This window comes from Physeter macrocephalus, chromosome 8 (genome assembly GCF_002837175.3).
Source record: "Physeter macrocephalus isolate SW-GA chromosome 8, ASM283717v5, whole genome shotgun sequence".
Classification (NCBI taxonomy): Eukaryota; Metazoa; Chordata; class Mammalia; order Artiodactyla; family Physeteridae; genus Physeter; species Physeter macrocephalus.
In genome coordinates, this window is record NC_041221.1 from 48,549,003 (window position 1) to 48,564,859 (window position 15,857).

At 34.4% G+C, this 15,857-nt stretch overlaps 1 protein-coding gene across 10 annotated transcripts in view; it reads right to left on the reverse strand.

Moving 5' to 3' along the window:
• The window catches only part of RICTOR (RPTOR independent companion of MTOR complex 2), a 124,511-nt gene that overhangs the window by 22,955 nt on the left and 85,699 nt on the right, over window positions 1-15,857 (reverse strand). For all 10 annotated transcript variants that reach the window (XM_007108191.4, XM_007108189.4, XM_055086529.1 and 7 more), the window contains 14 exons: window positions 15,023-15,123; window positions 12,998-13,163; window positions 12,599-12,700; window positions 12,428-12,474; window positions 10,775-10,910; window positions 10,178-10,377; window positions 9,760-9,886; window positions 9,208-9,372; window positions 8,962-9,038; window positions 8,430-8,508; window positions 2,475-2,584; window positions 1,931-2,018; window positions 636-728; window positions 240-346 (listed from right to left, as the gene is read on the reverse strand). In XM_007108191.4, the coding sequence (XP_007108253.1) occupies window positions 240-346; window positions 636-728; window positions 1,931-2,018; window positions 2,475-2,584; window positions 8,430-8,508; window positions 8,962-9,038; window positions 9,208-9,372; window positions 9,760-9,886; window positions 10,178-10,377; window positions 10,775-10,910; window positions 12,428-12,474; window positions 12,599-12,700; window positions 12,998-13,163; window positions 15,023-15,123 (1,598 nt within the window). The remainder of the gene's footprint in view (window positions 1-239; window positions 347-635; window positions 729-1,930; window positions 2,019-2,474; window positions 2,585-8,429; window positions 8,509-8,961; window positions 9,039-9,207; window positions 9,373-9,759; window positions 9,887-10,177; window positions 10,378-10,774; window positions 10,911-12,427; window positions 12,475-12,598; window positions 12,701-12,997; window positions 13,164-15,022; window positions 15,124-15,857) is intronic.

Here is a 15,857-nt window from a genome sequence, read left to right on the forward strand (position 1 = left end):
TTTGCACTAATGGACTACTGGATTATTTGGACACACTATACTCTCACAATTTATCTGCAAGGTAAATGTCAATATTACAATGATAAGAATAAAATATCAATAATACTAATAAACAAGGAGTTCCTTAAGATGCTTAACGTGATGCACTGAAAAACTGCAATCATAAAATACTCTTCCCTCACACCCATCTGTGAACAAAAATATATACTTTAGAAAGATTTCTGAGTTAAATGACACACCCTCTGATGGAAAGAACTTCACACTGTTTTGCAAGTTTTAGTATATCTGGAATCACATTTTCTTCCTGTAGCAAATTGAGACCCCAATTTGATGAGCCAATATTTCCCTAAAAGAAAAGAAATCACATATCAAATATATTTACAAGACTAACTCCTTCAAGAGATTTGGAAAGCTACCCCAAAAAACAAAAAATTTAACCACATCTATAAGAAAGAAAGAACTGTGAAAAAAACCTCACATAAGGAACTTCAGGAATTAAAGTTCCGTTTGTCTCAGCAAGAAAACTAATAGTTTAATCATTTATTTTCCAACATAAAATAATATTTAAATGGGCAGGAACAATCTTTGTTTTAGAATACTAATCTAAAGATCTTACAGAAGTGTTTATTACAAACCAAGGCCCATAGAGATGCTTTCAGTTTTTTAATTTCTTCCCATTTATCCAAATCTGGTGTACGGACACTGTGACAGAGTTCTGTAATAATATTCTGGAGAGAGGAAAAAAATACCATATGATTAACAGTATGTCTTTAACATATTTTCTTATTGTATCTTAAAACCAATTTAAGGTTTGTATTTAGTAATTTCTGGATATTTAAAATCCTAAAATAATTTTACGTCGAATTTCTTAAGAAGCAGCATTAGGACATGGGCTCTGAATTCATATACTAGAGTTAGAACTTATCAGCTAAGTGGCCTTGAGCAAGTTACTTAATCTCCCCATGTCTTGATTTCCTAAACTCTGTTTCATAAAGTTTAATGATTTAATGAATTATTACATAAGTGTAACAAAGTACTTGGGACTTAGTATTAGAAAAATGTTAGCCATTAACGATCATTATTTCTTTTAGATAGAAAATAACAAATTAACACCTCGACTTTATCATACTATGTAGGTAATGACACAGAAAATCATTTAAATTTTCAGTGAATTAAAAAATTAATATAAAGATACACACCTCAATAGTCTTCACAGACAGTATAAAAATACATGAAACTGTGGAGTATATTTATGCAAAACTTTTGCTCCTGATATGAACACTGATATGAAAAGGAACTAAATTGCTAGGTTACTATTGTTCAGAAACACACACAAATACTTCTATAACCATTCCTAAAGTAAGAAAAGGGTTACATTTATTGAAAACACCTAGTAGCAAGACATATTCCCAGCCAAAATCTGGCGTGCATACTACACTTAAAGAACAATTGCTTGTCCAAGCCTTACATTACATGAAATATATGAAAATAGTGAGGCACTAACAAACAGCAACTGATACTTTCAGTTTGATGCTCACCAAAGGTAACTGAGTATGTTTCAGGTTCAGTTTAACTTCCCAACAAGAGGAATGAAGAAACTCAATTTTTCAGTATGTTTTTACTAAGGAGATGAACTCCCCCAATGAACTAGAAAGGAAAGAACTCAGACCTTCACTGGATTACTTACTCTACATAACAAATTAGCTATGCAAATAGTCGTATGCAAGTCAGGGAAATGTATGCAAGCCAGTAATATCTCTAAGGACTGCAAACAAAGAATGCTAAGTCAATTACAAGATGGATGGCTTTAAAAGCAACTATGCCACTGACTTTCTGAAGGCTTTTGAGAAGTTTCTGAAAAGATAATACTTTAGCAATATTAAGGTTTCTACTACTGTAGCTATTTAAAATAAGCAAATTATGTTTTTACCTGTACTTCCAACAAATGACAGCCTGTTTTGTGGTGTACCAGTTGTCCGTAAAGGTGTACAGGTAGGTAGACATGAGGACGCTGTAATCTAGTATAATAAAAATGATTGATATACCTATTGGTTCATTTAAAATAAGCTAATTTAAAAAATGACTTATAATAAAGTACTAGATAAACAGAATTAGACATAATCACTCAGCATAAATAAAAATACAGAGGTGGAAAGGCATGAGAATTCCTCTAGAAAAATAATAGTTTAGCTGCTTTCTGAGTAATGCTAAGAAAACTAAGACAAGAAAGACACACTAGGGTAAGGACATGGAGGGATCTGAATGCTATGCTATATTAGTCAGGGTATTCAAGTTATGAATGCCACTGAATTTTTGAACATTCAATGCTGTGTTTTAAAAACTTTTCCTACGTCAGTGTAAGAAACAAAATAACCAACAACTCAGAAAACTTTAAAAAGTAATGATTTATAATAATTTGGTTTTAAATTTTGTTTGAGGACTAGCAATAAATTATCCCATTAACTGGACTATACCTTTGGTTACTCCGACGAACATAGTTGTCACCATCAATTGGCTTTCGGTAAGTAGTAAGTGCTTCATTAAGTTGTTCTTCAATCAAGTCAACATATTTTGAATTATATTCCTAGAAGATAATATTGTTTTAATTACATTCACTAAATTTCTAATATGTTAGGTACCTAACAAATCTTTGGAAGCATAAATATGAGAAAAATGAACATCTGTTCAGGAAACTTAAGAAATTTTTGAAAAGTAGATAGAACAAGGTATTATGAATGCAAATGTTCTATCACATCCATACCTATAAGCTTTCTGCTTATACTCTTTTCCTCATTTTCAATTAATATTTTAGGGTCCATATAAGTAAGCTAAAAAAATTTTTTTTGTCATATTTGAATTCCTGTCCCCATTAAAAAAAAAACAGCTTTTTATTTATTTATTTATTTATTTTTGGCTGTGTTGGGTCTTCGTTGCTGTGCACAGGCTTTCTCTAGTTGTGGCGAGTGGAGGCTACTCTTCGTTGCGGTGCACGGGCTTCTCATTGCAGTGGCTTCTCTTGCTGCAGAGCAGGGGCTCTAGGTGCGAGGGCTTCCACAGTCGTGGCATGCGGCCTCGGTAGTTGTGGCTCACAGGCTCTAAAGCACAGGCTCAGCAGTTGTGGCGCATGGGCTTAGTTGCTCCGCGGCATGTGGGATATTCCCGGACCAGGGCTCGAACCCGTGTCCCCTGCATCGGCAGGCAGATTCTTAACCACTGTGCCACCAGGGAAGTCCCAAAACTAGCTTCTTAATATTAAACCCTGAAGATATTCACTAGAAATTTTAAAAGGAAATTAACTGAGTTCTACCATTTTAGCACCTTTTGGTAAGAAACAATCTCTCTCCCTTTAAATCAGGTCAAATGTAAAAAATATTTACAACTAAAACTTGGAAAATTTCTAGTTAAATTCTTTAAACCGAGACAGTCAATCACACCACCATCTTTACTGCAAAAGATCTCCACTTTAAACTGTTTAGAAGGAACTGGCAGAAACTCTGAAAAGCAATTTGGCAGTATGTATCAAAACTTTACATTCACATACTTTTTGACTCAACGATTATACTTTAGAAATTTGTTCAAAAGATATACTTGCACAAGTATGCAAAGATATACATGCAAGAATATCCAGCAAACACTGTTTACAAAACTAAAAAGTTGGAAACAGTCTAAATGCCCATAATACAGGAGTGATTATAAAAATTAGGGTACATTGCTATAATTTACTATGCAGCTATTAAAGAGAATTAGACAGCCCTAAATGCACAGCTCTGAAAAGACCTCTTAGACATACTGCTAAACAAAAAAATTAAAGACAATTTTATTTACAGCTGTGAATGGATTAATTTGTATTTTTATATGAAGAATATATACTTATAGATGTACAAAACATCTTTGAGTGCACACAAAATACTAACAGACATTATCTTCAGAAAAGATAGGAAAAGAGGGCAGGGAGACATTTTTCATTTCAAACCATTTTAGACTACTTGAATTTGGTGGGTTACCTTAACTCCCTACTTAGAGACTCTAAAAACTTACTTTTCCTGCTTTTCTTTTAGGTTCTTTACTTTGCAAAAGTAATACAAGATTTTAATTATATTATCAGCATACCAAATTTCTACTACTGCTACTACAACCACTATATTACTCTATATACTATACTACCATAATCTCCTCTATACATGAACATCTCAGTACAAAAATTCTAATTAAGGAAGGTATTTTGAGGTTTATGCAGGAATAGTTACATTCACGTGGTATTGCTTGGTTAGTCTTTTGACCAGTGGCATCCATGTGGAAAACACTAGCAAAGTTGAGGGGTATCGTTTATAGCTATGAAATGCACTGAGTTTCTGATGTGGATCATCTTGAGGAGTCTGCCCAAAAGGACCTACTGGAGAAGCAAGAAGACCCCAAATGAGGGTGAACCTCTATCTACTAGGAGGTATTGTAAGTAGGCAGCCAGAGGAGCCATTGATCCAGTCAAGGGAACTGCAAATGAGAGATCCCCAGAGGGAGGTCTTTGAGGAATTCATGAACATAACCCTCGAGTAAAAGAATCAACATCTGAAATCTGCCCCGCTCAAAGCTAACAACCCCAGATAACAGTTGCATCAGTTGAGTAAGACTGTCCATGATCCTGTACCCCTTCCTCCTCCTCCTCCTCCTGCTCTAAAGCTGGACAGGCTCCAAATTTGCAGCTGGTAAATGGGGAGGAGATAAATAACAGAGTGGTGAAATGAACCATATCCTCCCTCCATTGCAGGTTTCTAAGTCTATACCAAGCCTGGGCTAGGGATGAAAGTTTTAAATTCAATGAGTGAATTTTCAATATTATTCAGGACTGGATGTTTTATTACCTAGAAAAAGAGACAGTGTCAACTTCATCTTGGCATGCTGCAAGGTACTGGGAGGAAATCAAATATAGTGGAAAAAGCATGGGCTTTGGAATCAAAAAGTGCCCCTGCTCTGTCATTTTCAAGCTCTGTGACCTAGGATAAATTAGTTTACTCATCTTAGCTTCCACATTTTCATTCACCACATAGAAATAATACAAAAACATTTCACAGGGTTGCTGTGAGGATTAAGTGAGGTAATACTTGAAAGGCACTAAGTTTAATGGCAGGCAATCACTTAGTTAGTTCCCTTCCCTTTCTCCCTTTCTCTAATTAATTTGAGAGAGTAGACTATACTGTCTTTATTTTTACATCTCGCATTTACTGCCTAACTAATTGCAATTCAGCATCTGTTTATAACTTGTTACTGAAATTGCTCTAGCAAAATTCACGCAAAATTCACCAATGACCTGTCACCTTCAACAGGCTTTTTTTCTAGTGTTCACCTTACCTGACCTCTCTCAAGAATATATATACCACTGGCCTCTCCTTCCTGAAGTATCCTTTAGTGAAGCCATGCTGATAATTTTTTCCTCAGTGTCCCTGTCCTTTTATTCCCCTCATTAAAGCAGAGTGTTCAGGCTTCCCTGGTGGCACAGTGGTTAAGAATCCATCTGACACGAGTTCGAGGCCCGGTCTAGGATGATCCAACATGCCACAGAGCAACTAAGCCCGTGCGCCACAACTACTGAGCCTGTGCTCTAGAGCCCATGAGCCACAACTACTGAGCCCGTGTGCCACAACTACTGAAGCCCGCACGCCTAGAGCCCATGCTCCACAACAAGAGAAGCCGCTGCAATGAGAAGCGCGTGCACCGCAACGAAGAGTAGCCCCCGCTCTCTACAACTAGAGAAAGGCTGCGCACAACAACGAAGACCCAATGCAGCCAAAAATTAAAAATAAAAAAAGTTATATATTAAAAAAAGCAAAGATAAAAAAAAAGCAGAGTGTTCTCTAGGGAGCAATTTCCAGTTTTATTTCTTTGTTCTTTACATTTTCCTTGGTGATCTCACTCAATTCAAATTTCAACTACTACTATTCACTGACAACTCCCAAACTTCTATCTTCAGCTCATATGTGAGCTCCAGATCCACATTTCCAAATATTTTCTGGATACTATCACTTGCCATACAACAGGCAATACCAGTTCAACTCATTCAAAATTCATTATCCTCATTGCTGCAAACCACCCTTTGTAATCACAATCTTTTAATAGTAAGCCATTATGTATTCAGTCATTCAAATCAGAAACCTTAAGTGTCAAGTGGGACCCCTCATTCATTATATCCAATCAGTTCACAAATCCTGTCCATCTTATTTCAAAAATGTCCAGAAAATGTGTCCCTGACTATTGAACCTAACCACCACTGAAGTCCATGCTCTCATCAATTTTGCTTCTAAACTGGTCTCAGTATTCCTAGATTCCTTTACCTTTGATGATCAAACTTCTGCTACTACACTGTGATCTTTTTCTAAAGTATAGTTCTATGAATATTCTTTACACTTGTAAAGATTCCCTCACTTCCTACAAAATTGAAATCCCTTAGTATGACATAATGTGGCTTACAAAAGCCTAGTTCTAATTCTAATTCAATCTAGTTCTAATTCACCATTCCATCCTCATCTTGCCACACCCCACTTATCCTAGCCCCAACGCACTGGAATATGGCTTTCCTCACAAGTCCATGAAGTTTCAATAACCTATACAGATTTATTATTCTGCCCTCTCATCCTTGAATATCCTTCTTCCAATTTCTTTGACTATTTACTCCTCAAGACCACTTCAAATATCACATACTCTCCTCAGCCTAACATTTTTTTTTGCTAACCCCTAAGGCAGAATCATTAACCCTTCTTCTGTTTCCTTATACACAACACATGATTTTGTTATATCAGTTAATATTTTCTACCTACTATCTGAAAGTGCTGTACCAGATTTGCTAAGCAATTTCCTAATATAATTTGTATAATAAGGGGACCAATCTTATTATGGTAACTAGTTTAAACATCTTATCTCTTTTTTTTGGCTGCACTGGGGCTTCAATGCTGCACGTGGGCTTTCTCTAGTTGTGGCCAGTGGGGGCTACTCTTAGTTGCACTGGGCGGGGTTTCTCATTACGGTGGCCTCTCTTGTTGCAAAGATGGGCTCTAGGCATGCAGGCTTCAGTAGTTGCAGCACGCGGGCCCCAGAGCACACAGGCTTCAGTAGTTGTGGCATGAGGGCTCAGTAGTTGTGGCGCATGGGCTTAGTTGCCCCACGGCATGTGGGTTCTTCACGGACCAGGGATCAAACCCATGTCCCCTGCATTGGCAGGCGGATTCTTAACCACTGGACCACCAGGGAAGTTCAAAACTATCACATCTTTATTTTAGTTTTCTAATTCACCAATTACTGAAAGACTTCAGGCCTGAAGTTGTACACTTTATAGTTATAGTATTTTTTCCCTGTTTTTTCTTCCAGTTTTATTGAGATATAATTGACATGCAGCACTGTATAAGTCTAAGGAGTAAAGCATAATGATGTGACTTACACACATCATGAAAGGATCATCAAAATAAGTTTAGTGAACATCCATCATCTCATACAGATACAAAATTAAAGAAATAAAAAAAAATTTTCCCTTGTGATAAGAACTCCTAGGATTTACTCTCTCGACAACTTTCATATATAACATACAACTGTGTTAATTATATTTATCATGTTGTACATTATATCCCTAGTACTTATTTATAACTGGAAGTTTGTATCATTTGACTGCCTTCATCCAATTCCCTCTCCCCCCACACCCCACCTCTGGTAACTATAACTATAGCTATAGTATTTTTTAAAAATGAGAATATCTTATGAAACATGGTTCAATATAGACAATATAAATAATGATCTGAAATAATGGAAAATCTGAAAATCATGTACATTAGGATTGATTATTCCATGAGTTTCTAAGATGCCTTGACAATTTACAGTGCGTCAAACGAAACTGAAGTCACAAGTGATGACCATCTAAAGAAAAGCTAGGAAGTTAACTAATACCTTCAAACTACTCCCTTCTTCCTAGATTTCCCTATTATATACAACAGCAAGAAGTTTGCTCTCAGATTTATGAAAAGTACACCTTAAAATGAAGTTTAATTAGATTATTATATCTGCTTGGTAGAACTCTTTTATAATCTTCATTTAGGAAAATTGTTTTAGTTTCAGCTTAAAAGGGGTGTGAAAGGAACCCAAGAAAAAAAGAAATGATGGTAAGTAGGGTTGACAAATGACACCAATAGATTATATCAATTAAATTGAAAGCAAAATTTCAACAGAATTTACACAAAATCAATAGTTCGCTATAAAATAACTATAGTTTAAAAAGTGGATAAATATGAATACAAATAATTATACAGAATTTTAAGACTTGACTTCACATGTTTAAATATTTAACTTTTTTAGTTTCAAAATACTGACGACATTTTTAAAATCCTCTAAATTCACAATCTATTTCCCAAGATAAAAACATACAAATTTAAACTTATTCAATAGCAAGTTACCTTGTGCCACTTTTCCAACTGTTTTGCTACATAACCCCTTTCATTCAAATAGGAAAACCCTTTTGGAATGGAGAGAAATCTGTAAAATAAAACAGGCAATAGTTTAACATTGAGTCTCACAAAAAATGTTTAAGGAGCTAAAACATCTCAAACAAAATATATTTAAGGAGGTAAAAGACTTTAAGAACAGCTCCCTCCTAAAACTAAAAGGTCAATTATTATTCATTGTAATTTCAAATACAAATAAATTTTCATAATCTTTGCAAAAACACATGAATCCAACCACAGTAAAGAAAATGTCATGAAAAGAATGAGGACACATGGAAATGTAAAAGAAACATTAAGAAAAACAATGAAAAGACAGTTTCAGTATTAAAGGATGTCCAATATTCTAAAATAGGCCTCTTTCAGAAGTTAACAGCTAAACTCTTTAGAGTGCTTCCTTTACAGATTTGAATCCAGCTTTAATACACACTGCCAGAGAGAACACAACAGAAAACATAACTATAAGAAAAATTTTCTTAAAATTTACCTCAGGAGGAGAAGCAAACCCTTGTCCCCAAGGTGAGATAAAGCTGGCTTCATCTGAATAAGAGCATGAAGATTGGCCTAAAAGAAATAATTATTAGGCAAATTAATAACTGCATGAAGATAAATTCTCTATTTCTAAAACCACTATATTATATACATTATAATTTCACATAATTTTCTATCAAATTTGAATGTTTTAATAAAAATTCATGTCTAAGGGTTTTATTATAAAATAATGAAACTTCACCTTGTCTTCACACGCTTCATCGAGAATATCAAGAGCTTCAGAAGAAATCGTTTTGTTTTTATCATGCAGCTGGGTCACTAGTAATTCAATTCCCCAATTATTGAAGAATTCAACATTAGCTCTCAATAATACTCTTAAATGTTTTGTTGCATACAGCCTGCAGGCCTATAAAGATAAATAAGAACATTAAAAACAAAGAAAAAAACCACCACCCAAACTTCACTATGGACGGTCTATCTGACTTTGTTTTGGGACAGTTCTGCTACTTGAAAAGGGCAGAAAGACTGGAATTGATGGTCTAGCCCTTGATATGAATATTTTTTTAGTCCAAGTAAAGTAAAATACTTCTGTTTCGATCTAGCTGCTTTTTTCCCTTCATATAAAAATATGTGCACTGTATCGAGTTTTTTGGAGGAACTAAAATTTTAAAGTAAACTAAAATTCCATCCCATAGTCTTAGAATTTATAATTAGTTTTTTTAGGCCAAAATTTATAAAATACTGAATTAACTGGTTATGAAATATATAGTTTTATTGCCTATGTTATACTCACATCAGTGGCTGCTGTTAAGATTTTGGAAAGTATGACCCTAGCCAATCCATCTCTGCTATAGTCCAAGCTTGAAACAGTCAGTTTCAGCAAGTGATCTTGGTTTTTCAAGGAGCAAAGGTTAAGTAAACTAAAATAAGGATGAAAATAATGAAGGTTACTAGAAATTACTGTATTGATTCATTAATTCAACAAATATTTTGAAATTCTTAATAAACAAGCATTTCTAAAAGAAAGCACTTAATAAATATCACATTTTTTAAAAAAGCATCAGAGCATCAAGACAGCTCTAATTAAATATTTTTTTGTATTTTAATAAAAACTTACCAAACACAGGTACACAGACTAAAAAGCATGCCTTTTCTGATCACATTAAAAAATAGTTTAGGTATATACTGAAAAAGAATTTAGGAATGCTCACCATTGAAATACACTGCACTTTTCCAGCATTTTGACTCCATGAGGGTGGCAAGAAAGTGTTCCAATAAATAAAAAGTAGTGTTGACTAAGAGTAGTCAATAAACCATTATTTTGAAGACTTCTTTCAGGTTTCATGCCAGACGAGGCATTGAGCCACTGAACAATATCCTTTACTAGATCTTCTAAGTATCCTTGCCCATCCTAAAAGCAAATACATTATGATATTGCTAGAAAAGGACTTAGTGCCTACAATTAGAAAAATCAACTCTAATCAAGTCCAAAAAATTTAATGATAATGATGAAGTTACTAATAACAGATATCAATCACTGAGTATCTGTTCTTTTTAATCCCATTCAACACAGTGCTGCATGAGATGGTATTATTTTCCATCTTACAAGGAAAAAACCAGGTCTTCTAGAAGGCAAATTAATTGTCCAAAGTCACATAAATAGCTAGTGACTAAGTCAGGATAAAAATCTAGGTTTGGTCTCATTCTCGTTGTTTCTAAATATAGCTTATGCCTCTTCAGAAATAAAAGGAAGGGAGCAAATTCAGTGAAAAACATTTACTCTGGAAAATATACAAAGTGCTTATTACCTCTTCAGACTCAAGAAGAAATTCTGTAAACTGGCAACCCACAACTGTGAGCTGCTTGGACTTGGCAAAATCCAGATCCAGATTGGCATATAATTTACTGCTGGGCTTGTAAAAATAAAGTAGTCTTCGTACAAACCTAAGATCAAAATAAAAAATCAGCAACAAAGTAATAAACCAAATAATTCTTTTAGAATCTTAACCACAACTTATGATATAAGAAGGTTTTGAATATGTTTTGGATTTAAACCATTGAGCTAAATGGCAAGAAATTTAATAAACACATTTGGTACATTCCACACACAAACCAACCATAAAAAACAACAAAAAATCTCCTTCATTATAAAAAATATCTTTGTGAAATAAGAATTTTATGGTGAGATGCCTGACAGAAATAGTGGAGAAGAAAGATGCTAGCAGGAAAAATGCAGATATAACATAGCTAGAAGATACAGTTGGAGAAATATGAGGAAGCCACCTGGATATAAATTTTCATTTTTTTTTTCCTTTTGAAATGCACACATTCTATTTTACTATCAGGTCTTTTTTTCTTTTCAACTCTCTTTTAATCCAGAATATATAAATTTTTTTCTACTGTACTTTATCAAGAACTTTGTCCCAGGGCTCTATAAAGTAATCTTATACTAGATAATTGTAAGCAAATGTTACCACACTATGATTTTATCAGTTTTTCACAATTAGGCAAAAAAGTCAACCATAAAAGCTCCAGGTAAAATTTAAGCATCTGAATTTATAAAGCAATGGATGATATTTCAATGTTATAATTTTCAACACTATGTTCTAAGCTTCCATGGAATTTAGTTCAATTTAATTGCAAGCACTACAATCCAATCTAATAAAGGTGCCAGATCCAGGAGCTGGAGAAACAAAGTTGAATGAGACTTCACCTCTGTTCTCAAGGAGTCTGAAAAGTTAGTGCTATGCTTCTTTACCCCAATGTAATTCTTATTTTCTATATATTTCTCAAACCTTAATACAGATATTAAGTTAAATATCACTGAGTAGATGAATACAATCAATTATAATGTCAATGATATGAACTTCTCAAAAAAATGAAGTAAAGCCCCTCTTATCCAATGAGATCAACACTGGTGGTTGGTTAGTCTAAACTCAGGAGTAAAAATGCATGGGGTACTAGAAAACAGCACAATACCCTGAAGTACTGTATATGCTATAAACAGCATGTTTTATGGAAGGTGTGGTTGGTTACAAGGAGTGTAAAAAGGAAGAAGAATGAATAACCCTTCAAAGTCAGATGCAAAAGAAAGTAGAATTGGATTATTTAAAATGGCCATCATTTTGAAAGGGAGACACTATGTCCTTATTATGTCATTCTCATACATGAGGGCTAAGATAAGTACATGGCTGATATTCCTCGATTTGAGAAACGTTAATTCAAGTATTTCATTTGTTCCAAAACTAAAACCAGAATGTAAATAACCAGAAAAAGAATTAGCTGATGCTTTTTGATTGTAAAATACAATCTATATATAAAAAAAATATATGTACCTACTGAATACCAACTATTAAAATGTATGTATGTATCTTTAAAACATCAATTATTACTTTTAGTAGGTATCAGGCATAATATAATTCAAATCTAAGTTCTTTAAATGCAAAACAGTTCTTACATACCTGTGCAACTGTTCATCTTTATAGTTTCTTAGATTTACATTTGGCCACTAGAAAAACATAATACGTTATATTATGTATTTGTCAATTCCTAAACATATAATTATGATGAAGTACAATGAATAAGAAAATGAAAACAATCAAGCCATTACACCAAGAAGTATCCTATCATACCTTAAGAATGGTCCCTATAAGATTCCAATTCCATTCAAGATTCTCTTTATGTTGAAGGACTTGGCTATCTCTAAGGTTCATTAAAAGAGCTTCCTCTGTATCCTAAAATCACCAGAAAGTAATATGAAAAATTAAGACAAATTGGCCTCACTTCAAAAAACTAACTTCAAATTTTAAAAACAAAATGGAAGGTTTTTCATTTAAGGAAGATAATCAAGGTTTTCTAACTTTAAAAAGTTATAAAAACACAGCTCCACTGCCTAGTCATTATAAAACTTAGAAGCCTTCTGAAAATCCATATGCATGAATAAAACTGCAAACTCAAGCATGTATGCCTACTAAAATACAGTGGTTAAGAATTAGGAAATTAAATTGAAAATTGCATCTTCACGTCAGTACCTTAAGAACAAATATATCTTTCTGAACTCGGAGATACTGATCCCGTTTCTGGTGTGTTGCAATTGCTTTCTGAATAATGTGATCTAAATGAAGGCTATAAGGCTTAGGTCCTCGTTTCTTCATTTCATGGAAGCGTTTTAAACAGTTCAAGGCTGCACTGGCTCGCCTAATGAGAAAAAAATTAGTACAATTAATACAAGGCTAACATAATTTTAAAGAGATCACTTTGGTAAATTATTCTATTAAAACTTACATAAACCCATGCTAGAGACTGTTACTAAAAAGTAAATTATTTAACCAAATTTGGAACCACAAAGAAAAAGAACAAGAACACTGCTGATTTGTATGAAGAAACACTAATTATTTAGATTCAATGAAACATACTTACTAATCTTTTCTTCTATGGTGGTGGGTACTTTTTGTATGTTAGTTTTCAGAACTCCTTCCTCAAGGTCAGAACCTAGTGACCTTACTTTCTTATTAAAGTTTTAAAACTCTGCTTTTCACATTTAAGTCCTTAATCCATATGAAATTGATTTTTGTTTATGATATGAGGTTAGATAACCAATGATTCCAGTATCAGCTGAACAGTGTCTATTTTCCCCACTAATCTGCAACTGTAAATGGGATCCTTTTAAAAATTATTAATTTTTTAAATTATTTATTTTGGCCGTGTTGGGTCTTTGTTGCTGTGCATGGGCTTTCTCTAGTTGCGGCGAGTGGGGGCTACTGCTCATTACCGTGCACGGGCCTCTTACTGCTGTGGCTTCCCTTGTTGCAGAGCATGGGCTCTAAGCGCACGGGCTTCGGTAGTTGCAGCACGCGGGCTGAGTAGTTGTGGCTTCTGGGCTCTAGAGAGCAGGCTCAGTAGTTGTAGCGCACGGGCTTAGTTGCTCCGTGGCATGTGGGATCTTCCCGGACCAGGGATCGAACCCGTGTCTCCTGCCTTGGCAGGTGGATTCTTAACCACTGTGCCACCAGGGAAGTCCCTAGAAATTATTTTAAATTCCCTTTTTGTGGTGCATAAAATACAGTTTTCTAGAATTTGGTAGTGATCAAGTCTCAACTTCAGAAATTCTGGTAAATACAAATCAGATTTAAAATTTAAAAACCTTAGGATGTGCCCAGATTGGCAGGTACTTATCAGTAAAGAACTTACCGAGCTAAAAAAATCATTCTTAGATTATTACTGGAATTTTGAAGGTAAATTTGAATTCCTGATGAACACTAAATACCATGGCCATAATCTGACCCAGAGAGTTCAGGTCTACCAGGCTTTGGGAAAGTATATTTTTCCATCAAGAAACTACTAAAATAAAAGTTGAATGCCACCACTACCAATGTAAGCTTAAAAGTCAGAACTGATGGTCCCTAATGCCCTCAGTTTACAATACAACTTCAGTCTGTTAAATAACAGTATTTCCACTGACAGATTTAAAGCTAATTAACAAAGTATTATTTATTTATAGTGAGGCCCTTATGTGTACTTTTGAATAAAGCTAACTAAACGTTTGAGAAATGTATTATAACTTAACAAAAATTCCGAGTTCTGAATAGCTAATGAACTACATTTCAAAACATTACAAAAAAAAAAAATGAAGCCTTAATATATAAATTCCAACTTTCTTTTTCGAACATTTTTAACCACACATACAAAAGAATACACTGTTAGTCTTTGTGCTTTAATTTGAAATAATTCAGACATTGAAAAGGAGACTGAACTGTTGATCAAAACATGAAACAGTCCAAACAACTCTCAATCCCAATATTTTTACTGATCTGGTAGAAAGTTTACGCCCTTGTCCAGAAACATGCTAGAAAAGGTTGATTTTACTAAACTAAAATACTCTGTAGCCTAAACTACAAATTATTTTTTAAAACTGTTAATTTTCCTCTTATCCAAAGGCTTCCCTAAATAATTCCCAGGCATAACCTATATATACTACTTTCTTATAAAGAAGATAAGGTCATCTAAGTGGGTATTAAATATACAGGCACAAGCTTTGCTAGAGCTCTGATACTTACAGTCTCTTTTCCTTAGGGATATCAAAGGATGCAGCCATATTCATTAGGGTTGGCAGGCAGTGCAAATGATGGCTATGTGAATGAGGAAGAATTGTGTTTGCCTAAAATGAACCATAATATTTTTGAAAAATAGAGTATTTTATGTTACAGATTATCCACAGATATACTGCTAAAAGGTTTTACCCATGAATTATTCATTTTCTAATATATACTTATAGCTAATTTTTATCTCATCTACTTTCAATAAGGATGAGTTGTAACAAATATAAAGATACAGGCTCATATTACGTTAATAAAACTCTAAATTTCATACATCCTTTATTATAACATTAAATTATAATTTTAAGTGGTACCCAATTAAACTCACTTCTTAAATAATCTAAAAGGACTATATGTCAAAACTTGGATCCAGTGTTATAATGTTATATTAAAAGCAGCATTTAAAATGCTGGATGCAATATCAAAACTTATGAGTTGACTTCTTAGGTTTAAAAACCACCTTCTCAAAAGAGGTTTGTCTCATATTCCAACAATCTTTTTTTTTTTTTTTTTTTGTGGTATGCGGGCCTCCCTCTGTTGCGGCCTCTCCCGTTGTGGAGCACAGGCTCCGGACGCGCAGGCTCAGCGGCCATGGCTCACGGGCCCAGCCGCTCCGCGGCATGTGGGATCCTCCCAGACCGGGGCGCCAACCTGGTTCCCCTGCATCGGCAGGCGGACGCGCAACCACTGCGCCACCAGGGAAGCCCCCCAACAATCTTTAAATGAGAAACTTGTCTTCTGCTTTTAGAATAGAATAGACAAATTGCAAGAAACAGTTAACAAGGACCTAGAAGAA